The sequence below is a fragment of the Leuciscus leuciscus genome, assembly GCF_965113295.1.
Source record: "Leuciscus leuciscus genome assembly, chromosome: 21".
NCBI lineage: Eukaryota > Metazoa > Chordata > Actinopteri > Cypriniformes > Leuciscidae > Leuciscus > Leuciscus leuciscus.
Genome location: NC_138745.1, coordinates 28,662,351 through 28,689,162, shown reverse-complemented (window position 1 = coordinate 28,689,162; position 26,812 = coordinate 28,662,351). Strand labels below are relative to the sequence as shown.

The following is a 26,812-nucleotide window of genomic DNA, read 5'->3' as shown; positions in this document are numbered from 1 at the left end:
CTGAGTTGACCCAGACTGCCGTGTTTGCTTTGTAAAACACTGTGTGTATGTGTGTGATTTTTTTATTTTATTTGTGTGTATGGCTTTAATGTTTGACCTTGTACTGCTGTGTTTATCTCCTCTCGCTGGCTCTCGGTTTTGTTCTGAAGGTAGAGTGATTTTAGAGACTTGCTGATCATAGAGGGGTGTTTTCGCACCCAGGGGGGTTGATTCAAACATTCATACATGGAAATGGAAGGGCGGCAGTGCCAGCAGGGAGCTGTGTGTGTGTTGTGTCCTGGAGTGTGTGTACGTCTGCTCATCACCGCTATTGTTTCGTCTGCTCTGTTTGACTCTCATCTCTGTGTTTGACACGCACACACACACACACTCACACTCTCTGAGGATATGCTCTTTCAATAGTCTGGGTGTGATTTTTGATTGACAGCTAGTGTTTGAATTAACTGGGTTCTTAATAAGGGGGCTGAAAACCTGTCGCTGATTTAAAATGATACCCGTGTGAGTGCTGGCTTGTGGGAATGCTTTTAATTGATCCGCAATGGAGACGTAACAGCTATTTGTCATATTTGAAAATGTGGTTGGACACGTCCTCCCAGTTTTCCAAACCAAAATTATACGTAGTCCCAATCCAACATCTGGAGCTGATGAATAGCACCTACTAATTTTTAAAAAACAGAAAGACAGCCATTCAATTTCACCAGTGTTTTGTGGCCATGCTGGCTTATTAATGTTTTGTCCTTGTGGTTTTCAGAAAATCAGATCATGAGATTCTTGCCAGGACTAAACTGTTCTTGCCAAACACCATAACCATCTCTTTGAAAATAATCTTAGGCCACTACTCAAGGGCGATAGAGTTACCTTCAAATGTCTGTGCCATAAAACTGGATGGGTTATTTTTCAGGTAGCGTGCTATAAACATGTTTACAGTTGAACTAACTTTCAGTCATGACAACTCTCGGAGTGGATTATTTCAACCGGCATTTATTGGCATGGGGCATGGAATATACTTAGGCTTGACGAGATCTGCTACGCTGTTGCTGCTGCCACTGAGCAAATAGAATAATTTGTTCAGCTTAGTCAAAAATAACAAACAAAGGAAAGGCTTCTTCAAGAAATGTAAAGCCCCTGTAGCAGATCTCTACAGGTGGGGCTGGGGAGGATGAGGGATAACAGAAGCTTTCATAATCGCGCAACGTGCCGATCGCAGGCTAGGGTGCGATATATATGCTTACATTGATTTGTAAGTACTTCTGACTGATTGGCTGGTGCTACGGCATTGAAAGAACCAATCAGCTTTCGGTTAGAGTTGCATGCCTGAACTATGTATTTAAGTAACTTGCTCAGCACAATTGTCTTCAAACAGTTGCTCCGCCATGCTAGTAGTTGACCTGAAAGAAAAACTTACCATAGAAGACTGTTTATGCTTATTGCAATAGTGCCTCTTGTGGCAACTCTGAGAATGCATTGCATTTTGAGACATTGCTAAAGATGGTGATTAATGGTGACAAATGGTGGTTAAATTCAAATGTGGCATTAAACTGGATGTTATTATTCAGGTATAAATTAACTATAAATAAAATCAACAAAATCAATAAAATCAACTATAAATGTTGTTATTTTTTAACTTTTAAATAAGTTGCTTTGCAAGATTTTCTTCAGATTGTTGTTCTGCCATGACAGTATCTGCTCTGCCTGACAGAAAACTAATCACAGAAGAAAAAAGTGTATGCCAATGCTCGCTAACTTGCCCCCTTTTGGCAACAAGTAATTGTGGGTTACACTTTATTTTAAAGTGTCATTGTTAGAGTGTAATTATATATTTAAGTACTGAGCTTGTTATAGTGCCCTTAATGTGGCAATACTGAGAATGCAACATGTAGCCTAGTTGTTTTTACATTGTGATTTGTAATCGGAGCCGATAGCCTTGTGGGCAGCGCTCCGACACGTAGCGTGATTGCACTTTGGGGGACACGAGTTCGAGTCCAGGCTTGCGGACCTTTCCCGGTCCCGTTCCCCTCTCTTTCCCACTTTGCTTCCTGTTTACTCTATACTATCCTATCATAATAAAGGGAATAACACCAAAAATAAGTCTTTAAAAAACCCATTATGAATCATATTTTGACACATTTGTTTCAGGCCTAAACCTTTATCTTACAAAAAAACAAATGTATTTTTTGCATTACTCATTCACTTCATGGTGTTGCTTCTAGACTATCCGTCATTGTTTTCTTTTTCTCTTTGGGTGGTGTGCAGTTCTCTGTGTCTTTACATGCACGATGCACTTTTACTGTCCAGCAAACGATGCTCCGTTGTTCCCGCCAGCTGTGCTGTCTGTGCCTATACAAACACTCCGACCCGCAGACCTGGCTGTCGGGCTTCGGCGATAGATCTTTGGGTCTTTGGTTTTCTGCCGTGTGCAGTGCGCTTTCTGTCTACTCTTTTCTTTCATTGTTGCCGGTTTAAAATTCCCCCTCCTCCTATTTGTCTTTTTCTCAAATCGCCTTTCCTCCTCTGCGACATATTATTTCATGCCTCTGTGCGAGTTTTTTAGTGTGGTTTGACGTACCTCATCCTGAGAAGCTGTGTTTAATGATCCTGCCATAGGACGACTCACACGTGACACACAGACACACACACCATTGTGATTACTTCAACTCCTTGCTGCCAAAAGTTTGTGGCAGTTCTGGGGTGTGGCGTGTCCCAATCCTTTGGGAATTAACTCACTTCCAGTCTGACCTCCTTTTTTAAAATACACAGATGCAGAGTTACACACTCACACACTTACAAGACCACACACCCACTCATATGGCCTCTTCCCGATTCCCAGGGGAAGATGCTTCCTCTGATTTACAATTCAATTCATGACCAGGGAATACCACGGATGGCATATCATAACAGTGAAAATTAAAACAACAACAACAACAACAACAACAAAAAACGTTTATGCAGACAACAATGACGAATTAAATTAAAAATTTTAAATGAAAATCTGCCTTTTTTGGCACAACATTCACAAATGACATCACCAGGGAGGAAATTCCTCAACAGCAGCCAATCTCTAGGGGTTCTTGGAAAAAATGTAGCATGTTCTTCACAGTTTGAGCTGTAGTTGTTAATCTGTCCACTTTTTTTTTATTTCCTGCCTGTTTCAGTGTTCACTCTAAGATTTGAAGAAAAAAAGTAGAAATGTGCAGCAACCATCGTAGGTGTAAGCTGACCTTGATTCTTGCTTCCTGTCTTAGAGTACAATATGGAGTTGTGATATGATTTAGTGGATCAGATCTCTCTAAAGCCCTGTTTGGATGAAATAGTTATCCCTGAGGAGATTACGTAAATTTGTTCATCACAGATATTGTTTTATTGTATTAATTTTGTCCTATTTTATTCTGTTTTTCCCCACAACCCTTTTCTTGACCAAAGTTAAAGAATCTACAATATTCAGTATAAACATTTGAAATGACAAAAATCACGTGTGAGAAACTTACTGAAATGTACGTTTTTAGTCACTGAAACCTTTACACCTGCCTCAGCTTTCCTTGACATGTTTATGAGAGAAGTTTTGAATTAATCATTTGATCCAGTTGAATCAATTGGACTGATCTGGATCTTGAGTTAAACTTACTGTTATGACCATGTTGTTGTGGTTCTGGTTATTTTCTTCTTTTGTTTTTGTAGGTTTGATTGGTGACTGGGGCGTGACTTGAGCACACCTTGATGGCACCTTATTTAAACGTGCAGTTGTTAGTCACCACCGCTATAAGATGCTGCTTGGGCAGTTTGCCAGACCAGTTTTGACAATGTTGTTTTGTTTCGCATCCATGGATTTGTCCTATTATGATTGTTATTTTGTTTATTTTTGATGTAATAAATTCTTTTTTTTAGTTCATTTCACCACATTGTCTTCCCTAAATGTCGCATCTTTGAGCCAGGTGTGACATACGGGGGCTCGTCCGGGATTCAGTGACCCAGTGATCCGGTTGCAGCAGTTAACAACTCACTGGAGGGGAAGATTATCAGTCAATGTCTTAAATTTCTGTTCAATACGCAAAACTATCATAGCTCTATTTCTTCTAGCAGCATTTGTACAAATGTAATTTTAGAGTGCAACCTGGGGGATAGGCTTCCAGCGGGAGCAGGGTTACACATGCAGTGCCATGTTCATTTAAATCCTTCCTGTTACTGCCATTTCTGTGTTTAGGAAGAGAAATGATTAATGACTAATGCTAATTTTACATGTGGATTACCCTAAATACTCTCATGTCAGTTTAGACTCATTCGCACAAGCGATCGGGCCAAAACCAAACGACTTCAAAAATATCCTCTCGTACGGCACAATCCCAAACTGACTGAGTCACGGCTTAGAGACGCAAAGCAAACAGGCAATGAGTGAAGTGTGCTGTTTCTGCAGACCCTACCCTTCCTCCCTCCCAAAGGCTATTTATTATGACTGTGAAGAGAGAAAATATTGGGGGTTTTCTGGAGTGGCACATGTTTTGGGGGACAGTGAGATGTGGGGTTGTGTGAGAGCGTGGAACCCAGCTGTGTAAACACTCCCTCACTTCACACACACATATGCGGTAACCACTCCCCTGACAAAACCCTTAATATGAAGTCTCTTATGCCCCTCCTCCACTAGCTCTGCCATATAAGACATGTTCCAGCTCTCACACTAATGGAGCTACAAGATGTGTGTGTGTTTGTGTGTGTGTGTGATATTTACAGTTGGACTTTTGTGTTTGTGATTTTGCGGAGCTTGCTTACAGCTCGGTCACTCATGTTTACACGTTTACCTAGTTATCTCTGCAGGGATATCTGTTGTTCTTAAATTTAGCACAGGATTCATGTTCCATATGCGCCGGGGTCCTGTTCACCCTATCAGGGTTTATTTTGCAATATTAACTGTCTGCCCAAATATTATCCCTCTTATTGCACAACTACTTACCAAGTAAATACTGGACATACAATATTGATGAGAATGAGGGAAATTGTTTTATTATGAGAGGAGAGAGAGAACGCAGAATGATACAAGAGACATGAAACTGGCACAGTTGTGCTGGAAATTGAGTGTTATCAATTTAGCAGGCTTTATATAAACTATTTGATCGCAGATTGACCAATCAGAAACAGGTATTCCAATTTTTTTCTTTCTGTTTATTGGGGGAAATAATCTATTGGCAATAACTAAAATAAATTCATACATATACATATTTTATTTTAACTACCTAAAACGTAAATTGTTATGTATGAATGCATGTATGTATGTATGTACGTATGTGCACACACACACACACACACACACACACACACACGCACTCACACATTTATATTTTTATTTATTATATTTTTACAAATAAATACAATTTGCCTAAACTATGTAATTTATTTGTTTGTTTATTTATTATAGCAAAATAATACTTTTTTTATACATTGCCTAAACTATAGTATGTATTTATTTATTTATTTATTTCAGGTAAATATAAACATTTCTTTAAATTACAATTTTTATAAATGACAAAACTTAATCAAATATTATTTTATTTTATGTATATTTTTTTATCTCATACCTAAGCTATATATTATGTATGTATGTGTGCATGTGTGTATATATGTATGTATGCATTTAACAATATATAATTTGGCAAATTTATATGGTTTGGGGACATGTAAAATACGTTGAGTTTGTTTCTGTTACTCTTCGTCCTCTATTCTCTTCTCCACCATAGTTAGAGCAGCACTTGTGTTATCTCTGTCTGTTGAACTGAGTACTCAGCACCAGTAGACATAAACATCCTCCTGTGAAGAGAGACATAGAGAGAGAGAGACAGCTGTTGTAATGTACACACACAGACCCATTAGAACCTGGAGCTGTTGTGTATGCCGATGGATTGCACTTCATTTGGATCTCTGACTTAAACAAGTAACACATAATCCAAACCTTTGACTTGACTTTTTTCCCTCTCTCTCTCTCTCTCTCTCTCTCTCTCTCTCTCTCTCTCTCTCTGTCTGTCTCACACACATGTCTTGTTCCACTAAAGGGCAGCGCTGGGGGACTCTCATTTGATGACAAGGCTGAACATGCACTTGTGCAATTGGCAGTTACGTGAGTGTGTATTTGTGTGTGGCAGACACACTCGGGACTCCCACTCTTCAGGATTCTTCCTTTTAATTCCTTAATTGGATTAATGTTGCTCTGAGCCTGGAATCAGGCGATTAGTATGCACATGACCCGATTTCCTTAAGCGCTCGCACAAGAGTCACTCTCTCTCGTTCAGCCGAGTTTCGCACCACGGACATAAATAAACACACATTCCCTTTGGGGATCCGCCTGACAAGACAGCATCATCCTTTATAGCTCACTGTATTCCTGCCGTAATGACTCTGTCGCTGTTGTTTTTTCACAGTGACTGGGCTTCCCCAGGTTCAGCGTGCCTCCCCACACACGCTGTTTGGGCTTTTTTTGGCAGCCACATTTCTTTTTAGACCTCCCGCCATCCTTTCCTTTCCTCCAATCCCTCTGTTCATGTATCAACAGCATTTCATTTCTGCAGTTTGGTTTATTAGAAGTGGTGGAAGTAGGGGGGAAGTTAGTAGGATGGGCGAAAGCAATAATTTCAGCGTTTGCAGCTGACGCTCAGCCCACGACGTCCTCGAGACGGAGGGGGAAAAAAGAGAAAAAAGTCAATAAAGCAAAGCAAACAAGAGGAAACATTTTATTAAAGGGAAGTTGGCGGAGGGCGTAGAGGAGAGGAGGAGTGAGGGCTTTATGTGCTGTTCAGATGGTTGGGTACGGCGGGTGTAGTGCAAATCAGACTTGTGGCATAAAGTCTGGTCCACTTTACTGCATATTTTGGCCAAAAACGCCCATCGAAAGCTACATTCAGTTTGCTTTTGTCTCTATCTGCTATTTAGATTAAATCCAGTGATTAGTTCTTCCTCTCAAGCTCTCATAATATTAACCTGGTGCCTTGTAAACACTGTTTTGTTACTCTCCATGCTGGACCTGTGTGTGCAATGAACTTGCATGGCTGTTGCTGTGAGCTTCAGATGTGCTTTCCAGTTTTCTGTTCAGACTATTCATCAGACGGCCAGTGTCGGCAGTCTGTGGTTGTGCTGTCTGAGGTTGAGGCTACCAGGATACCAATGGCGACAAGATGGTTGAATCATGTAGGAGTATTTAGGTCCACATAAGGGTGGATCAGGTTTCCCTTTCTCCCTGCTTTCATTCGTTCAGTTTGAATTTATCATAGATCGAATATTTAGCTTCTCCATGTCTCTAGGATTTCAGGGCTGAATGAGCAACTGCTGTGTTTTTCCAGTGTTTTCCCTAAAAATTCAGTGTTAATCTCATCAATGATTTTTTATTTTATTTAGCTGAGATAAACAATGTGCATCGGTTTTAATCAGAAGTAGTTTCTGAAAATATGAGGTTAAAAAAATGCAAGATTTTTTTGACAATCTAGTTTAATATAAAAATGTTAATCTTGTCAACAAAATTACAGACAATGTTCATTAAAGAAATGTAGATTTTAATTAAAATATGAAAATCACAAAAATATTGGTTGAAAAAGCTATATATATATATATATATAATAAACATTTGATTTATATATATATATATATATATATATATATATATATATACAAAAAAATCAAATGTTTAAATATTTAGTAAAATCTTCTTGTCAAATACACTTTTTGTGTTTATAAGCTCATAATCTCATCAAAAAAAATTGTCAAATGTATTTTTAAAGTTTTTTTATTTCGTCGAGGTGAAAAATGTGCATCCATTTTAATTAAAATATACAGTTTATCAAAATATAAGGTGAAAATGCACGATATTTCGTTTTTTTATCTTTTTTAAATAAAATCTAGTTTTAATTCATATATAAATTAAGTATTTAATTTTCTCGTCAACTACATAATTTGTATCTAAATTTCTGTAAAATTAGATGCCTAATTGACTATAATTAATAAATGTGACATTAGGAAATGTTGATTACATTTAATGCATATATATATATATAATATTTACTTTCTCAAAGTCTTATATTGTGTCCTAACTGTTGACCTAACTAACTAACTGGAAAAGACCTTGTACATTTGAAAGTGGTGGATTTTGCCAGAATTGTGGAGACCACACCCATAATGCATTGGTGAATACTGCACAGTCCTTTCATTTGGGGAATGGAACCCATGGGAAGTGGGTAGGGACATTTGGTAGAAGACGGCTATAATGTGTGGTGGGAATTCTGCAGCTTAGATATTACCATTTCATGTAGCGGGAAACTGTTCCTAGACCAGCTCAAAAAGGCTACTTTCATCCCGAGGCGAGTGAGTGGGTGAGCGGAGACAAACTGTCTTGACGGCTGTGATCCCAGCATCCACCCCGGCTCCAGCGGCCTAACATCTTTCCAGACCTGTAATTCCGCTGGTCTTTTCCTGCTTTCTTGACTATTTTTTTTTTCCCTGCTTGCTGTCATTTTTTGCCTAGGGCTTGAGCTGTGGCCTGGTGCTCTGTTTATCTTGTGAGAGCACTCATTTAGTAATTTCACACCCATAAACGTCTTCCTTAACCTCATCCCCCTCACCCACGTTAATTAACTTTTATCAGTTTAGGAAATGAAACCGCACTCGCCTTCACCTCGCTGTTTAATTGGTGGTGTTGGTTGTTTTAGAGGACACAAGGGCAGGGTCTTTGTCAAGGGAAGACACACAGGAAACCACAGCGGTATACACTGAAACTAACAACAGTGTGTTCATGCGTGGTGTTTTTTCGTCTGCACAGAATTCTCTGTTGTTAATCTTGTAAATGTTGTGCAGACATCGTCTTAAGCGCAATTCGTTCTATTGAGTTCCATGTTTAATAAGCTGGTTTGATGATTCTATATGCTGTATCGCACCACGAGCGAATCATCTCCGGTGAGCTGCCTTATCTTTAAATTATATCATGTCTGAAGTTTATTAAAGCCGTGCCTCTGTAGCATATAGGTTAATCAAACTTATTGGAGTGTTGCAAATTCGCTTTGTTTCTTTCTGTGTTGAGAAAAACAAAATATAGATGATGTGTTGGAAATGTAATGACTTCTCCGTGTGGTTCGTATGTACTGTGATTTGATTTAACCCTTGTTGGCTTGAATGTATAAAGTCTTGCGCATTTTCCTTCAGGGAAGAATACAGTTAAATCACTTTGATGCTAATCGATTCCTTATTATCATTCCACACCATCTTTTTACGCTCTTTTTTTGTGCATCTGTGTTTTTTGGGTGATTTAGGTCAGTGGTTCTCAACATGGTTTTGCTTCAGGACCCAGAATTTATATTTGGATATCAAGTAAATTTTAAAAGTCTGTTGTTTTCTGTGCTAACTGTGGTTTGTTGCAGTTTATTCTTTGCATTTAGCATTATTTTGTCCTTGCTGGCTGGACAGACAGACACCCAACTTTGGGTGTGCTGTGGTAATGATTATTTGGATGAGAGTGTATTACGGCCTGTTTATCATTCTCCTTTGTAAGTCTTGTCGCAAAGTGTGTGTGTGTGTGAGAGAGAGAAGCTACAGCAGAGTGATCACAGGGACTTCATTATGGGCACAGTGTCTTAGAACAGACTACACGCTTATGCTACAAAACTCTCTCTCTCTTTTTCCTTTTTAGTCATAGTTCTCCCCACAATTGCACTGTAATTGTCTAATTTGGTTACAATGATTATTTTAGGCAGAAAATAATCTTCTTGTATTTTCTCTTTGTAACGGCTGCTCTGTAATTGTGAAGGTCCACTTCATAATTTTCAGTAATTCAATAATTTGGTAATTCCGTGGTTTTGTCTGATTTTTAACCATTTTTTTATTTTGTCCTGCAGGCAGTGGACTGATAGGGAACTCCCCTGCCTCCTTCATGGGAACATTTCTGGCCAGCAGTCTGGGATCTCCTCCCTCTCATCCCACCGGACCCCCATCATCCCCCTCTTCTCCACCCTATCGCTCTGGACCTCACTCCACGGCCCCGTCACAGATCTGGTTCCCCCACTCACATGAAGGTGATCATCTATCTATCTGTCTATCTGTCTATCTGTCTATCTGTCTGTCTGTCTGTCTGTCTGTCTGTCTGTCATTCTGTCTTATAGTTTTGTCAGTCTGTCTATATAAAATTCTATATATTGTTCTTAGACCTTTTATTTATCTATACTGTCCTATTCTTCTATACTGGTCTTGTATAAATACCCAGCATGCTTTCTATATCGATCAATACCTAACACGGACAAACGCTCACATAAGATTCAGTGCGCTCGCTGTGCTATATTAGTGTACTCCTTTCTTAATTTCAGATTTTTATATACAAGCGTAATTATATTTTCCCCTTATGTGCACTCCGTGTGCTTATGTTTTAATTTAGACTGTCCTGTCCATAATGTGCAATAAGTTCTTTTAAACATTTATAGATCTTTAAATAAATGTGTATGCCTTTAGTGTGTGTCTGAGTGTAGTGTGTTTTTGTGTTGCACATGCCTGTTCTTTTTAAATGGTATGCACAGCTGAGCAATTGCTATTGGTATTTTCACAGATTCGTGTACAACCGCGTGTAAGTGTATGTGTGTGTGTGTATCAGTGCGGGTTAACTGCTCTGTATCTGCGGAGCTCTTGGCAGCTGGCAGAATGGAACAGTAATTGTGGTTGGCAGCGAACACAGTGGTGTTACTGCTGGCACCCAGCGCTACTGTAACTGAATGACTGAACAAATCTGCGCGTGCGAGACAGAATGAGAGAGTTAGAGGGAGAGGAAAAAACGTGGCGCCGTAGCCGACTTAGAGCATATTCTTCTGCGCAGAGAGCTTTATATAAACCATCAATAACCTACAACAATAATCATAAATATAATGATGATGCTTCTGATTATCACCATTAAAATAATAATAATAAAACTAATAGCAATAATATTAATAACAGAATGTGTCTATAATGATACAAACGGCCCCATCGTGATGATAAGAGCTCATTATCTGAATCAGTCTTTAATTGTGCTTAGCCCCTTGAAGCAACTGATTGGATGGTTTCGTTTCCCCCCCAGCCGTGTCCCTGCACTCCCTACCTCATTTGCATAAAAAGCATGTCATCAAAACGAGCCATGCAATTACCCCAGCCCCGTTCCCCTGGAGACGGTCCAGCTACCGATGATGTGACGCCCCACCTGACCCATTAGGCCAGGGGGGTGAAAGGGGGAGGACAGGAGAGAAAAGCGTTAGTTGATTGGATGCAGCGGGATCTCCTGTGCGGTCCAGGAAATTGTTAATTAATATTCATTAACTTTATGAGGATGGTGCTGTAATGTCTGTCGGCAATTTAGTAAATTACCTTAAAAGCAACACACACAAAAAAAGGCGAGGAAATGCATTTTGAGCATCATTGTAATGGGATTTCATGATGAAGTTGAGCTGGTCACAACGGCCGCGTGGACACCAGACTGCCAAGAGACGTTGCAATGTGAGGCTCAACATTAGAGGCTCGCTGTTTTGGGGGTTTATGTGGGGTTTCCTCATCCAGGCCCAGAGGTCTCGTGACCCTTACGGTTAAACCCAACTGCAACGGTCTACTTCCTGCTCAGACAACCGACACTCACACACATCTGTGTGTGGATTTGTGTGGATACGTGAATGCGGTTTTAACTGAGAGATGCCGATGGTTAGAAGCATCACCACAGGGAGGTGCTGGCTTCCGGACCCTGTTGAGCGCGTGTGTGTGTGTGTGTTGGTGTGTGTGTGTGTGTGTGTGTGTCCTCTCTGCCTTTTGGCCCCTCGGCTCCTCTTTTGGCTATGAACAGTTTGTGGTCAGGCAACACTTTTCAGTGCCTCCTTTATCTCTCCCGGTCAGGTGTGTGTCAGTGTGTTTGTGTAAATTAGTGTCTGAGAGAACGTGTGTTTGTAGTCATATCATAGAAATAAGCCAACAGTGAGACATGCTGGCTCAACCTAACTGATAACCAGATACCTAAACGCCCAACCGCCCCATGGCAGACAGATCAGCCAGAGGTGTGTGTGTTTTTCAAACAGAAAACACAAGATATTGAGTTACACTCCAAATATTCCCATGGAACACATCTTTTGAATTTTGTGTTTGATCTTCCGTTTTTGCGGCAGCTCTGTATATTTCTATGGCATCGCTGTTGAAGAGTATTTAGCTGTTGAAGTAACAAAAGTTATCATGAGCATTATAATGTTTAAAGTAAATGTCATAATGAATGTTAATAGACCAGGACGTTTTTAAAACGAGTGGTTCATTCATAAATCCGTAAGATCTTACCTTCATGCTGTGGAAATTCAATCCGTAAGACAGAACACAACGAGATCGAAAAATGATTCAATGTATCGGAAAAAGGAAAAATGTCCATCAGTGAATTGGTGAAAAAAGCAAATAACATGCATAGATGAATCACAATTAGATCAATAATATGCATTTAGAAAATAGGGTTCATTTTTATTTCATGCCAATTTGAAGTGGCAGAGTCGGTGAGTTGAATTTGAGAACCGAATCCAGTTTCACTAATTCGTTCTTTTGATTTGGAAATTTTCACTGAATCGTTTTATCCAGTTTCTCAAAACCAGTATGAATATGTTCATGAATCATGGTTTTGTGAAACTAGATGAATCAATGAAAAGATCTGATTTAAAATAATGTCATGAACTCTCAAAGGCGGAAGTCAAGATTTTCAGTGAACTACAACTTAAATTTTGGTTTTATTTACACACACACTATCGTATGATTTCAAAAGAATTTTATTATATTGAAAATAGTGTGCAAAATATATATATTTTTTAATCTAATTTTGAGTTCCATGGAAGAAAGAAAATCAAACAGTATAAAATGACACGTTCCCTTTAATTCTAAGCATGTTTTTCAGAGGGAATTAAGATTTTATCCATTTATCCATTAGTGTTTTCCCTTAGAAATAAAGTGACTCTCTGTGCGTTCCCTTACGATCAAGTTAAAAGCAACCTGGACACCTGTTTTCCCATCTGTGTGAACCCTCTGAGGAACATCAGGTTGCGATTGTGCCTGACCAGAGGATGCTTTCGTTTATTCTGTCCCTCTTTCTTTCGCACACACACTCTCACACACATATGTGCCCTCTAAATCCTCTAAACAAGTGTTGTGTGAGGCATTAACCGCACAGCTGAGTGCTTCGCTGGGTGTTAATAAAACGCCCGGAGCAGGTAGAAGTGAAGTCGGAACAGCAAAAGATTCGGAGAGTTTGTACTTTGAGTGTGCGTGAGGGTGTTAGGTAGGTCTGCGCGCTACGTTTGTGTGAGAGAGAGAAAGAGAAAAGGAGAGCAAGGGAGTTGGCTCAAAGCAACAGAGAGGGGATCACCTTTGAAGTCCCAGCTGGTGGAGGAAGCCAGGCTTGGCTTGGCACATTGCATGCAGTGACTGTGAATGTGTGTGTGTGTGTGTGTGTGTGTGTGTGTGGAGTGTGTTTAGCCTGGGAAAAGACATGGAGACAGTTTGTATATTTCATAATAAATGAGAGAGTAAGAGGAAAATAATTGGTTACAGTAGCTCATGTACACCCACTCAAATATATGTTATCCCACACACACACACACACACACACACACACACAGAGTCTGTCCAAATGATTGTTTTTAAGGACTGAATCCAGGAAGCCCCAATCGGCATGTTGCCAGCTGGCCGAACTCCAGTGTCTGGCGCCCAGCCAACGCACAGATCTGCCACCCGAGACTCTCTCTCTCTTTTTCATACGCGTATTCTCTTTCTCGCCGTCTCATTGTCCATCTTTCTTTTATCTCTCACTCATTCAATACCTGAGTTTTTTCTCCCTGATGTACTGAACCACTCTTCCTCTACATTAATGTTTTTTTTTTTTTTTCGTTCCTCTCTATTTTTCACCTTCATCCATTGCTCTTCCCTTTTAAAACTTTTTTTTCCCCCATCATTTGTTGCTTTGAGGTTCTAACACCTTCTCTTACTATTGATTATCGATAGACCATCATCTTTCATTATCTTTTTCACCTGCTTCTCTCTTTTTGTTATTTATCTACTTTCTTTTTACATAAAACCTTCCTAACTCAAAATATAGATGCATTAGTCTAAAAAAAAGTATCACAGCTTCCACGAAAATATTAAGCAGCACAACTGTTTTCAACATTAATAAAATACTACATTATTTTCGAGCAGCAAATCAGCATATTAGAATGATTTCTGAAGGATTAATGTTAATGGCTGTAGAAATTTCAGCTTTGCCATTATAGGAATAAATTACATATTAAAATATAATACAAAAACATGTTGGTAGTAATTCTTTGATAGAGAAAACAATGAGCCCTACATTTTTTAAATGCCTAATCAAGTTAAAAATCATCAAATGCACTTCAGGATGTGATCCCTTAGGCGAATGAACTATATTACTTGCTGGAAAGAATTGTTTATTTCAATTACGATTATATAAAAATAAATCATACAATTTATTGAACATAATAGTCTTTTATTGTATTGCTGTTTTTGCCGTTTATTAAAGCAATAAGCCACCTGAGGGTGTTCGTTACAGTGGTTTTACCACAGATTTTGATGCGAATTGGCCTTTTGTGGCTTATTGCGTCTTCTTTCTTGCAGCCAGCCACAGTGGCCACATTCTGCAGCCGTTGATTCAGCACATCTCGCAATTAACAGAGCTGACAAGATCCCCTCCCCTCGTCCTCCTCTTCCCCTCTCTGTTCTGCTCTCTCCTCCCTCCGTCTGCCGGCTTCGTTCTGCCGCTTTGCTTCAATTAGTGCGATAGAAGATCAGAAGTGCGTCAGCCCTGTTTGTTTTTTTTATATTGTACTGCTTTCTCTCTATATCAGTTTAAATGATGAATTTTTAATGGCATAACAAAATGTGTATAGCAAAAATAAAATATAGCAATATTTATTTGTTTTGTAGTATTTAGACAAGTAAAGGTAAATACATTTTAGAGAAAAATTAACAATAATTTATGGTAACACTTAAAGCCTTTATGTATAATGCATAATAAAGGTATTCTTAACGTTCGTTATTATGCATTATATCTTTTCATAAATAATTGTCACCAAAGTTAAAATGCATTATACTATTCACACAGATTCCTTGTTACTGTACATCTGGAATTTGGTTGTTTGTCGTGTTTTAATGCATTAAACTTTATGAAGGTGTAATATGACTGTGGTTACAATTATTCATGAGACCATACAATTCATTATAAGGTGCATTACAATGCATAATTAATACATTAAAAAAGGCTTTAGTAAAGTGTTACCCAATTTACTTTTAATGAACAATTATGAATTAAGTTATGTAACTTAAAGGAATAAATAATCAAGACGACGAATGTTAAATATCGTTTTTTTAATAATTTAATTTTAATAATGAACAGTAACAGAGGTACGCATCTCTCTCACACAGTCTCTTACTCTTCTTTCTTTTTTTTTTTTTCAGGAATCTTTGTTCACATATATACGATTACAGGGCTGTACGTGTCTCTGTGTGACTATTGTTCTCTTCCTGTAGGTTGCATGACATACAGTTTTGTACTGTACATGGATGTTGAGTTTGTCATGCACTTGAGAGGCTGTAATCTGAAGCACTTTATTGTGCCCTGCATGTAAAGGTATATGATTGTGTCGTGGGTGCCGGTGGAGCTGGTATTGAGTTACACTCACAGCACTTCTTAATGATTGGAACAGATTGACTAGTTAATTTAATTTAATTTTCTCGGTTTATTACTGGTACTTTTTTTTTGTTACTGATTTAGTTATTTATATTAAACAGTCCTAGCAATAAAATATGTTGAAATTGAAATTAGTAATTAGAAGTTGAAATTGGAAGTATTTTACAGAGAAAGATGGAGGTATGGAGTGACTGTTAATAATTTGTTTATAATTTCTCATAGACTAAAGAGAAAATTACCTCCATAAAATAAACATTGGCGCTCAGCTCACCAGGGTTAATGTCTGTGTGCATATGATTGAATAGGTAGTTCTGTGTAGCACACACACACACACACACACACACACACACACACACACACACACACACACACACACACACACACACACACACACACACACACACGCAACCAACCACAGATCCTCTTTGACTTTGTTTGGGACACTGTCCAACACTCCCCACCTGTACTTTTCACTGCTTCTCAGTCTTACAGAACAAAAACAGTGTCTTGGCTTCTGAGCCCAATCTCAGTTTGATCTGGCACACTGAGCTCCTGTGGCTCCATCATTCTTCATTTAGATGAATACAGTTTTCATTCAGACTGGGGAGCTGTAGTTTACAATAAGTGTGTTTGATTAGTTATGTGTGTGTGTGTGTGTGTGTGTGTGTGTGTGTGTGTGTGTGTGTGTGTGTGTGTGTGTGTGTGTGTGTGTGTGTGTGTGTGTGTGTGTGTGTGTGTGTGTGTGTGTGTGTGTCTCGTCACTCTAGCCTATAATGGTCTTTGCTGGACTGCATTTATTGCTCATCATTAGAGTGTGATTGCTTTCAGACTGCCGTGCTGCTCTGCTCTAATTGTTGGCATTTAAATTAATTGTGGAACGGAGGGATTGGGGTGATTGTTGCCTCCACTTCTCCTCTCTTCTCTTCTCTTCTCTTCTCTCCTCTGGTCTGGCATCAACTGTGGTGGTCTGGTCTGTTCAGTTCCCTTTTCCTTTTTATCTCCTTTTTGTCTCCTTTTTGAGACTGCACACTACCGTTCAAAAGTAAAAAAAAAAAAAAAAAGAAGAAATTATTACTTTTATTCAGCAAACATGTATTAAATTGATCAAAAGTGACATTAAAGACGACTTCATTGTTTCAAAAAAAAATTATATGTCAAATAGATGCTGTTCTTTTGAACTTTCTATTCATCAAAGAATCCTGAAAAAACGATCATGGTTTCCATAAAAATTAAGCCGCACAACTGTTTTCAACATTGTTAAGATTTAAGTTAAGCAGCATATTAGAAGGAAAGATTTCTTAAAGATCATGTGACACTGCAGACTGGAGAAACAATGCTGAAAATTCAGCTTTGCCATCACAGGAAAAAATTACATTTTAAAATAAATGAAAACAGATATAGTTATTTTAGTATCATTGTTTTTACTGTATTTATGTTCAATTAAATGCAGTCTTGGTGAGCATAAGATACTTTTTAATAATATTAAAAAAAACTGTAGTGTACACATACACGTTAGTGTATACATGTGTACACAGTATACGTGCTCAAGGACATACACACGTTTACAAATGACTGTGGTGTTTCAATTTCTATTTCCCTGTCCCTCGTCTTTGTGCATGTTCACGGTAATGTGTGCGTCTCTCCTGCATGTATCTACGCATGCTGCAGGAGTGTGTGTATGTGTGCGCTCCGCGTAAGTGTGTGTCGATAACATTGAAATTCAGTGGCTGTAGGAAACAGGTGCAGCCAGAAGGCCCGATATTACACATCTGGACTCCCCTGTGATGTCACTGTCAGCAGGACGCTCCACTGGTGTCAATTAGTAGGAGAGGCAGGAGAGGGGGAGATCTCCTTCCCTGCTCCTTTGTCTCTCAATCGCTCTTTCTCTCTTCCAGACACACTCACACATGTACCTACACAGTCACTTACGGTCTGTCTCCCTCATAATCTGCCTCTTGAAATGATATGCTCTGTCTCTATCACACTCACACTCCCTCGTTCACATCTCTTTCTCACTTTCACCCTCTTGCTCGTGATTGATATATGTGTTACACAAAGGTTTAATTCATGCCCCAAATGTCTGTTACTATAGTGAAAGTCTTAACAAAGGTTCTTGAGGTGTGTGTTCATCAGTTCTACCAATCACGAAACAGTTGGTCAATGTTGCTGATAAAAACTCTCTAATATCGGCTGAGGATTGATATGGCACCAATAAATCGTGCACATCCATCGTCTTTTTCCAGAGTTTCCTATTGTGTCAGGACTGATGGGGTCACGACAGTGTGTGTGTGTTTTGTAGGCTATGGGACAATGGCTCTGTGGAATGCTGAGGATGAGCATTATGGACTGTTGTTTACTTTGGCCCCGGACCGTTAAACTTTTAACTGCATCCAATTAAACAGTGTGCAAGGACAGGGTGTCTCAAGCAAATATTCACAGAGGAACACACACTCAAAAAGACACCGGGATACTCTCCGCTCAAACAAGTACCATTTCACTAACAGACAAAATCACACACACACACACACACACACACACACACACACACACACACACACACACACACACACACACACACACACACACACACACACACCACAGATGGCCTATAATAGCTCTGTGTTGTGGGCGGCTTAAGCATGTGACCCTTGTGTGCCTGGCCATTGACCTCTACTGGTCTGTGGTTGGGTTTCAGCCATGTGCTTAGTTTACACATAAATACACCCCACTGTAGCCTTCACTATCTCAGGAAACAGTTCAGTGTCCTTGAAGATTGGAGTCAGAGACTAGAGTCAAGCTGAGCGGCCATTTACCTCTCTTTGAACCAGTAGGACGTGTGTGCATAGCTGTTAAAAGAGCATGTTGTATTGGTTTGTGTCTGTGAATGTGTCTCTCTTTATAAATATGTGTGTGTGTGTGTATATATATATATATATATATATATATATATATATATATATATATATATATATATATATATATATATATATATATATGGCAAAGCTTTCTGATGATATTATTATTGGTTATTGAGTCAATAATAGGATGCTATTTTTGTATTGTCTATTAGTTTATTCAAGAATAATAAAAAAAATGCAATTCATAAATGCAACTACTTGAATACACCTCTTTTATGATGAGTGTCTTTTTATTTCTGAATTAAAAAATGTTCATAGTTCAGATTGTAAAATATCAGGGGGTGCGACTCCCCAAAAACTTGATATTTATGTATTAATAATTCATGAAATTTGTAAAAAGTACTTTTTACTTTGAAAAATATATTTAAAAACTTTTTGAAAATAAAGATTACGATTATTTTTAAAAGTCTGTAATTTTAAATAATTGTAAACTGAAGTTCTAAAAGCTCTTGTTTAGATGAGCTACTCATAAATGTCGAGTAAAGAACTGAACTTGTTTGTGCAGGGGATTCTGGGAAAGGTTGTACCATGCTGTAGGGCTTCATGAACCTGTGTCCAACCACAGCAAAAGGCCAAAACTGTCACTCTCTTTTGTTACATTTGTTTATCCTGACAATGTTCTCTCCCCTCTCTCCTTTCTCTCTCAGCCCCAGGGTATCCCCGCTTTTCAGGGAGTCTAGCCCCCACCTTCCTGTCCATGAGCCCCCTCGATCACCATGGCAACAGCAGCGTACTCTATGGACAGCACCGTTTCTATGACACTCAGAAAGGTGAGTGAGGTTAAATTTCTCCTGTCAAGCAACAGTAAACAGTTTATGTAAAAGTATTTCTCTAAATTTCTTTCTTTCCTAAGATTTCTATCTACGAAGCCTCCCGTCGCAGCCCCACCTTCTCTCCACCAATCACAGCCTCCCATCATTATCTAGGACCGCTCTCGCCCACCCTTTGGACTCCTGCAGTCGTGAGCGGGAACTTGGGAGCACAGCATCCCAGAAGAGCTCCAAAGAGACAGGTGTAGCAGAGCGAAGAGTAGCACCCGGAGGGAAAGAGAAAGAAAAAAGTAAACAAGAGTCCAAGCAGGATCGTCATCATCACGGTCCTCCCACCCTTCACCACCACCACCAGCATCATCCACAACACCACCCCCATGGCCTAGAAGAAAATTTTCGGCACAAAGATGATCCCAAGACACTTAGTTCCTGCCTGCTTAGCACCAAGACCCAGAATGGCTCTGATCCAGGGGCCACAACCAGGGGCTCCCTGCCCAGTTGTGTGGGGCCGGGGGCCTCAGGTCTGGGGACTGGCCGGCAGACCAGTGGAGATGGTCATTGTTGCAAGGAGGGAGTCAGTGGAGAGATGCGAATTAGTGAGCAGCCCTCAGACTGTCTTCGCCAAAGTGCCATGTTGGGCCATGCCCACCCAGTGCCCTACTCCATGCACCCTCACCTGGGCCTAGGGTCTGCCGTCGGAGCATCCTGGCTACACCCAAGTCATCCGCACCATCATCATCCTCATCATCCCCACCCAGATCTCTTCTGCCCACCACCCCCTGCTCCATTAACCATGCCCACTGCTCAAGAAAAGAGCCTTGGCAGGGACTCTGAGGTGACAGGGCCTACGTTTGTGCCCTCTGTGGGGCCACTGAGAGACAAAACCAGTGGACCATTCCAGCTAGGAAACCCTCACTGTCGAGGTGTGGGAGGTGGGATGGTCGGGGGTGGTGCAGGGAAAGAAATGAAAACTCCTGAGAGGAGTAGCAGTGGAAGTCGAGCAGCTACCCTACTGCCTCCTCCGAGTAGCTGCCAAAGAAAATCTTCCCAGCAGCAACACACATATGGCAAAGCAGACAAGAGCCCAGACTGGCCCCCGGGCCCCCATTCACGCACAAACGAGGTTCAGCACAGTCAGAATAGGCATCCCCACTCGGCTCGTTCATGTAGTTTGGACAGCACTGAGGAATCTGATGCCTTCCGTCCCTCTCTGCCACAGGGGACGAAGGGTGGCCATCAAGCGAAGAGTAGCATTTATGCCAGCACTCCACCTTTCCGGGACTGTACCCACTCAGGTCCGTCGAACAGGGCTTCGTCCGAAGGTAAAGGTGCAACAGAGATTGAGTGTACTCTTCAGAGGAACAGTCAGAGAGTTGCACGGATACGTCATCAGCAGCACAGTAACAAGGCTAGCACTGGTGGACAGGGTCCAGAGTTGGAGCATAGCAACAGCGCACAAGACAAGAGGAAGATGGACTTGGAGTCCAAGTCACAGGGACACAGCGGGCAACAGACCGGCAATCAACCGTCCTGGGAGGTGCAAGGACACCCGACTCGCCTGGATGAAGAACCGCACAAGGCTTACAACTCTCTGGGTGCTGCTTCCCAGACTTCACGTGGGGACCAAGGGCCTCTTCCCCCTCTAACCGCCCCGCAGGAGGCCACACTGGGCCACCAGGGACCTGAAAGCAATGCCATGAGTAGTCTAATGAAGTACAGCAGCCAGCAACCACTGCTGTTCTCTCAGAAGAGCCCGTTTGGTGGCCTGGGCTGCATCAAGCAGGGGGCAGTAACTGGGGAGAGGAGCGAGAGAAGCGACAAAAGTGGGAGCGGAGCAAGCAGTGCTCTACAGGAGGCGAATCAGACCCTGCCCCCCAGGAGAGCCTCATCATCTGGGGAGAACGCGCGTTTGGAGCGGGCGGGCAAGGACTCAGGGGAAGCTCAGGGGGAGGGAGAGGTGCGACAGCCCCCTGTAGGGATAGCAGTGGCCGTTGCCAGGCAGAGAGAGCCCCTGTGCCGCCTGCCAGACGGGCATCCCACCCACAGCCACCATAGCAGAGTGATGCCCAGCATGAAGGGTAAGCGACTCTCAACAGGAGGTCTGGTGTGTGTGTACAAGTGTTTGTTCTAACAAGCTATATATCATTTTTCAGTTTACTGGATGTGCTTGATGAACTTTTGTGAACTTCTCATGCAACAAAAAAAAAACATCTTGAGATTAAAGGAATGGTAAAAAATAAGATGTTTTGGTTGTTAATCCAAACTACTTGTCATCCCATGATATTTTGTAGGTGTAACCTTGCCAGATTGTGTTTTTTAGGTGTTACGGTGAATTGTTTTCAAATTGCTCTTAAATCTTCATTGGGACACAGTGTACAATATTCTCTTATAAACACATGCCAAGATCATACAAATGTAGGATGACAATTAGCAGCCACCTGTTAAAAATGCTGAATAGCTATTACCCAGTTGCAACACCTTGGCTGTGTCTGATATCTGAAAATGCTACTTTTATACACAGTATAAAGAGACAGCAAGACATGAATGCAATAAATGTACTTTTTGGTGCCTGTGATATCCCACTATCCTGTATCTCTGGTTTGGTATTTGATTGAAAGAATATAAATGTTGTCTGAACAAGTGAAATTACTAAATAAATTATTAAAGGAAAATTAGTTTTAAAATGTACATAATGGTATATATCACATTATGGTGCGTCGGAAGGTGATTTTAAATCAGTTTTAAATGTTTCTTTGAGTCAGTTACTAACTGGGCAGCTAGGCTGGTTGTTGCCTTTGATTTCAGACACAGCCACTAAGACTTTTTGATCAGTGGTGGGTGTTCAGATTATGGTGCTGAACTGTTCTGTGCTAGGTGTTGGACGCCCAATGTACTCGCTGGAGCGGGAGATGGATGAAGACAGGAAGAGAATCTGTGAGGAACAGCTTGGACTGCCTCCATTCGACAGAGAGCGAGAACTCCTCCTCAGGTATGGCTTTTGGTCATATGATGTTTCCAAAGATCAACCTGCAGAGTCAGCATGCTACAGTGTAGTTTTCCTGTCTAAGAGAGTAACATTGTGCCATTTTGATGGCCTCTCCTCAGGGAAAACAAAGACAGAGTTGAGTTTGCCAGGATCCACCCCTCCAGTAGTTGCCATGGAGATTTGACCTCACACCTTATTGTGCCAGGCGGTAGCCAATTAGGCACTGAGCCATCTGCTCACGCCCACCCCGCCCATCATCACTGGATGCCTCGGACAGGAAGTCCCTCCCTCTGGATGGGTCACTCTTATGGTGAGCAATTGCCATCTGTTTTTACTGTTTTGATGATATTATATTACAATATACTTCATAGTCTTGTTGAATTTATGCATGTGTTGTTTAATTAGTTTTACCCTACTAAATAATCAATGAATTACCCATTAGTATTGAAACTTAAGCCAAAATCTTTCATCATTAAGCAGTTTTCCATGTCTGTTCAGGTCTCAGTCATGCAGCATTGCACCAGAACTTGACCCCAGGCTTCTCTGCAACCATGCCCAGCCCCTTGCAGCCAGTCTTGCCCCTGCCTCAGGACCCCTCCGCCGCCCTAGTGGTATTGCCTACCGAGCCAGCAGCCCACCCTGCCACTCATCACCTTGGTAAATTTCCCAAAATTACTGATATTTTAATTATCCCAGGAATTGCGCTTTTCTAGCAACAATGCCAGTAGGCTAGAATATAAAGTGTATGGAGGTTATTCAGTTCCACATATATTCAAAGACCATGCAAATGAAGAAAAGCTAAAATATTTGTAATTGTTTGTGCAGTTTTTTTTTTATTTATGCATAAACCACTTTAGACTTGTGAATAGTCCTTAAATAGATAAATGACCCAAAAATGACTCTCATCTTGTTCCAAGCCCGTGTGACTGACTTTTTTCCGTGGAACACAAAAGCTGATTTTTGAAGAATCATCACACAGCTTTTCCTTCATCCAATGATCAATTAATAACTAGAAATAAACAAATTTCTTGTTTGGGTGAACTTTTCCTTTAACAGCAAGACAGTTGTAGCAATTTAATCCTTATCAGTCTGTCCACTTGTTTTGTTCCAGAATTCTACACTGAATGCCTTCCCCTTGGGTCTCATGTCCCTTCCCCCTCTGCACAGTTCCATCTCATCCCCTTCTGCCCCTGTATCATTCTGTAATCATTATTGTGAAACGCTTCACTAAGCCAAGCAGGCATTTACAGCACATTGTAGTATGGACTTAATGGGAACAGTTTCACAAGCGGCCCTAATGCACACTCTGAATGCGCAAAGTGGAATTATTCAAACTGTTTAAACAAATTATCATTTCAAGTAGATAGCTTGCGTATTTGACTTTGAGTGTGTGTGGGGGGGGGAAGGGGGGCGTATGCATAGATAAGCGTGTGCGAGTGAGAGAAATGGAGATCTAAAGTCACTGTGTGGGTGTACGTTTCAGGGTCTGTTGGTTTAGATTAAATTTGTATGAATACGTTGTTCGCATGGCAGCAGAACTGGCCCAGGTGGGCTTTTAGGAGTTTGTCTCCTTTGTGTCAATGTGTGGAATCTAAGAAAGCGAGGGGTACAGGGAAAAATAACAATTTAGGGATCAAAATGTTTTGTTCATTTTTGCACAGCGAAATATCATTTTACTACTATATACTAAGTATATATATCAGTTTTTGGCCAACATTATTTAAAAAATGTTATTGGTATTGGTCAATATCAAATATTTAATTTTGCTTGCTTCTATTTGTTTACCTTTAGACTTCCTTTGCCATCATCTAATGCTCACTTTTACAAAGTTTACCTTTAAAAGCACTAATAATTTAATAACACTGTTAAATGTAATCTTCAGCAAATCTCAGAATGAATATTAATTATTCATACTGTATGTTATAATACTTAATATCCTAAGTTCACTTGTAGCATTTAAAATGACTGATTTATTGGTTAACAGAGATAACTTGAAAATAATTATTGGCCTATCGGTATCAGATAGAATTTTAATAACAACGCATCCCTACTCTACCTGAACAGTGAGTTACTTTAAACCAATGCAATATTTAGGATCAGCTCATGCCAGCAGTTTGTGTCATTCTCTGGTTAGAATATGGTATACTTAGCATGTCTTTAATGGTTTTACACTGTATTGCACTGTGCTTTGTCATGCCATGCTGTATTTGGCTGTGCTATCGTGTCTACACAGTTCTGGCATTGTGCTTTGATTTGTTGTGCATCTCTGTATGTCTTTTCGGCCTATTTATCCTGTGCCTTGCTATGCGCCGCATCATTTCGTGGCTTTTCGCTGTATTGTGCTGTGCTCTGCTGTCCTGTGTTGTGCGCCTCTGTTCGGCATTCCTCCTCCCCACACTGGCTGTGAAATTTAATTAGCTCTCTGCTCCTTAGCGTCACACTCCCCTTTCCGCAACAAAGAAGGGAAGTGCATCCATTGGATCCCTCCCTAGGGAAACATAACCCTGTCCCAGTAATCTTTCCCAAACAAAGGTCCTTGCCATACATCAAGGAAGGAGGGGCGGAGAATATGCAGCATGCAAAACCGAATGGCTGAAAGAAAAACATATTGTGTTGAAATTTCTGTGGGCTGAGGCTCAAGGCTGAGACTAAGTGCTTTGCACAGCTGCGCTTCATCCCTCTACACTCTCTCCCTCACTCTCCCCCTTCCTCCGTCCTTCCTATCTGATCAGCTTGTTTCAGAAATGACCAACTCCTTTCAAATTTCCTGTTCGCTTAGCGATTAAACAGCACAAAAGTGCATCTGTGAAATGCCTAGTCACATGTAGGCAGACTTTGACTTTGTAGCATTAAGTCTGGTCCACATTTCAGCTTGTCTAGTTAAAGGTATAATTCATACAAAAATGTTAAATCTGGCATCCTTTCCTCATGCTCAAAATTTTTTTTATTGTATTGTTCCACGAAAGACAGTAATACCGGTTTGGAAGAAAGTATTCTGGTGAGTAAATGACATAATTTTCATTTTTGGGCGAACTATCCCTTTAACTTGATATTAAGCTCCTAGATTCGATTCACTAACCTAGCAAACTTGACCGAATCCAGTGATTTATTTCATCCCTGCTGATTGTATCAACCCAGTATCTTGTTAACACAACTTTGTTTCCAGTTATTTCCAGTTATTTAGCGTCAGTTATTTAGTTATTTGGCTATTTTAGATAGCACTTGTTGTTTTTGCATTTTGTATGCATCAGGTGGCCAGTGGGTGCTGCCTTGTGAGGCCGAGACAACGGGTGACCTTAACGCTTCCATGTCTGTCTCCTTTCCTCAAGAGTTTGTCTCTGGATATAACATCTGTGCTCCTTTTTAAGGCCAACACCATTCACCTAACCCTCATTACAGGCATAATAACCCAACCCAAGCTTTTGTGAATGAGTGAGCCATTTTGGAGTAGACCCTTCTTGCCCGCTCTCAGCAGGCTGTCAGGAAGGTCTTGTCAGAGGAGCCACATTCATGTGACAGTTTGAGACAGCAGCGCTGAATCGTCTTGACTGGCACTGCGGCATGCGATAGCCAGAGATCAGGCAAGTGTGGCTGGTGCGCTCGCTGGTGACCGTCGTTTTGCGTTAATCCGCTGTGGTATGGCCAGGCTAACGGTGAGCGCAAGGGACAGACAATGTAAAAAGGAAGCCGTTTGCATTCTCTCTCTGCCCACGGATTGAGTGTGTTCCATTTTTTCCCTGGGGACGGAGGATGACTTTTGGAAAGAAAAAAATAGAGTAGAAGAAAAGAGGGACGGAAAAGGAGTGGAATCTTATAGCCGTAAATCAATAGGCCTTCAGAGCGATAACTGAGACTTGCCTTGAGGCAAAAAGAAAAACCTTTGTTCATTCTTTTCTCATTCCTTTCTCTTTCTCTCTCTCACTCTCTGTAGATGTAATGGAGCAGCAGGGACTGTGGCCCCCTGTTTACGGAGCCCGAGGGCCCGCCTCACACATGCAGCATCCCGCTGTCTATTCCCGCACCCAGTTTCTACGGCAACAGGAACTCTATGCGCTGCAGCAACATCAGCACCAGCAGCACCGAGCGGCACAGGCAATGGAGTTGGTGCACAGACACAGTCACTCACAGGTAACACATGAAGGAGACAGCACACATACATATGGGTAGCCACGTTTCCTCGTACCACTCAAGGTGATTTCCCAACAGCTATTTCTCTACTGAAGCCCCGGGTATTTCAGCAGGCCTACCCAGGGCGCCCGAGGTTATGAAAAGTCTGTCATTCCTGCTCTCAGAAATTCATAGCAGTTATAGCCAAAGAACGGCCAGCTTTCATTTTCAAAGTGCATTTAAATGTTGGAAGTTTTGAAAGAGTGGGATTCTTCTCAGGAACAGGGCAGGATTCAGGCTTTTATCTGGCTGCTTTTGTACAAAGAAGCAGAGCAGAATGCAA

At 40.8% G+C, this 26,812-nt stretch overlaps 1 protein-coding gene across 6 annotated transcripts in view; it reads left to right on the top strand.

Annotated features, from left to right (window-relative positions):
* bahcc1b (BAH domain and coiled-coil containing 1b) overlaps positions 1 to 26,812 on the top strand; it is a 101,467-nt gene that overhangs the window by 44,898 nt on the left and 29,757 nt on the right. For 5 of the 6 annotated variants that reach the window (XM_082152305.1, XM_082152306.1, XM_082152308.1 and 2 more), the window contains exons 3-9: positions 9,855 to 10,031; positions 19,254 to 19,376; positions 19,460 to 21,454; positions 22,251 to 22,365; positions 22,482 to 22,672; positions 22,861 to 23,019; positions 26,294 to 26,490. In XM_082152305.1, the coding sequence (XP_082008431.1) occupies positions 9,855 to 10,031; positions 19,254 to 19,376; positions 19,460 to 21,454; positions 22,251 to 22,365; positions 22,482 to 22,672; positions 22,861 to 23,019; positions 26,294 to 26,490 (2,957 nt within the window). Of the gene's footprint in view, positions 1 to 8,045; positions 8,920 to 9,854; positions 10,032 to 19,253; positions 19,377 to 19,459; positions 21,455 to 22,250; positions 22,366 to 22,481; positions 22,673 to 22,860; positions 23,020 to 26,293; positions 26,491 to 26,812 lie in introns of those variants that run through there. The other variant, XM_082152309.1, reaches the window with a different exon arrangement.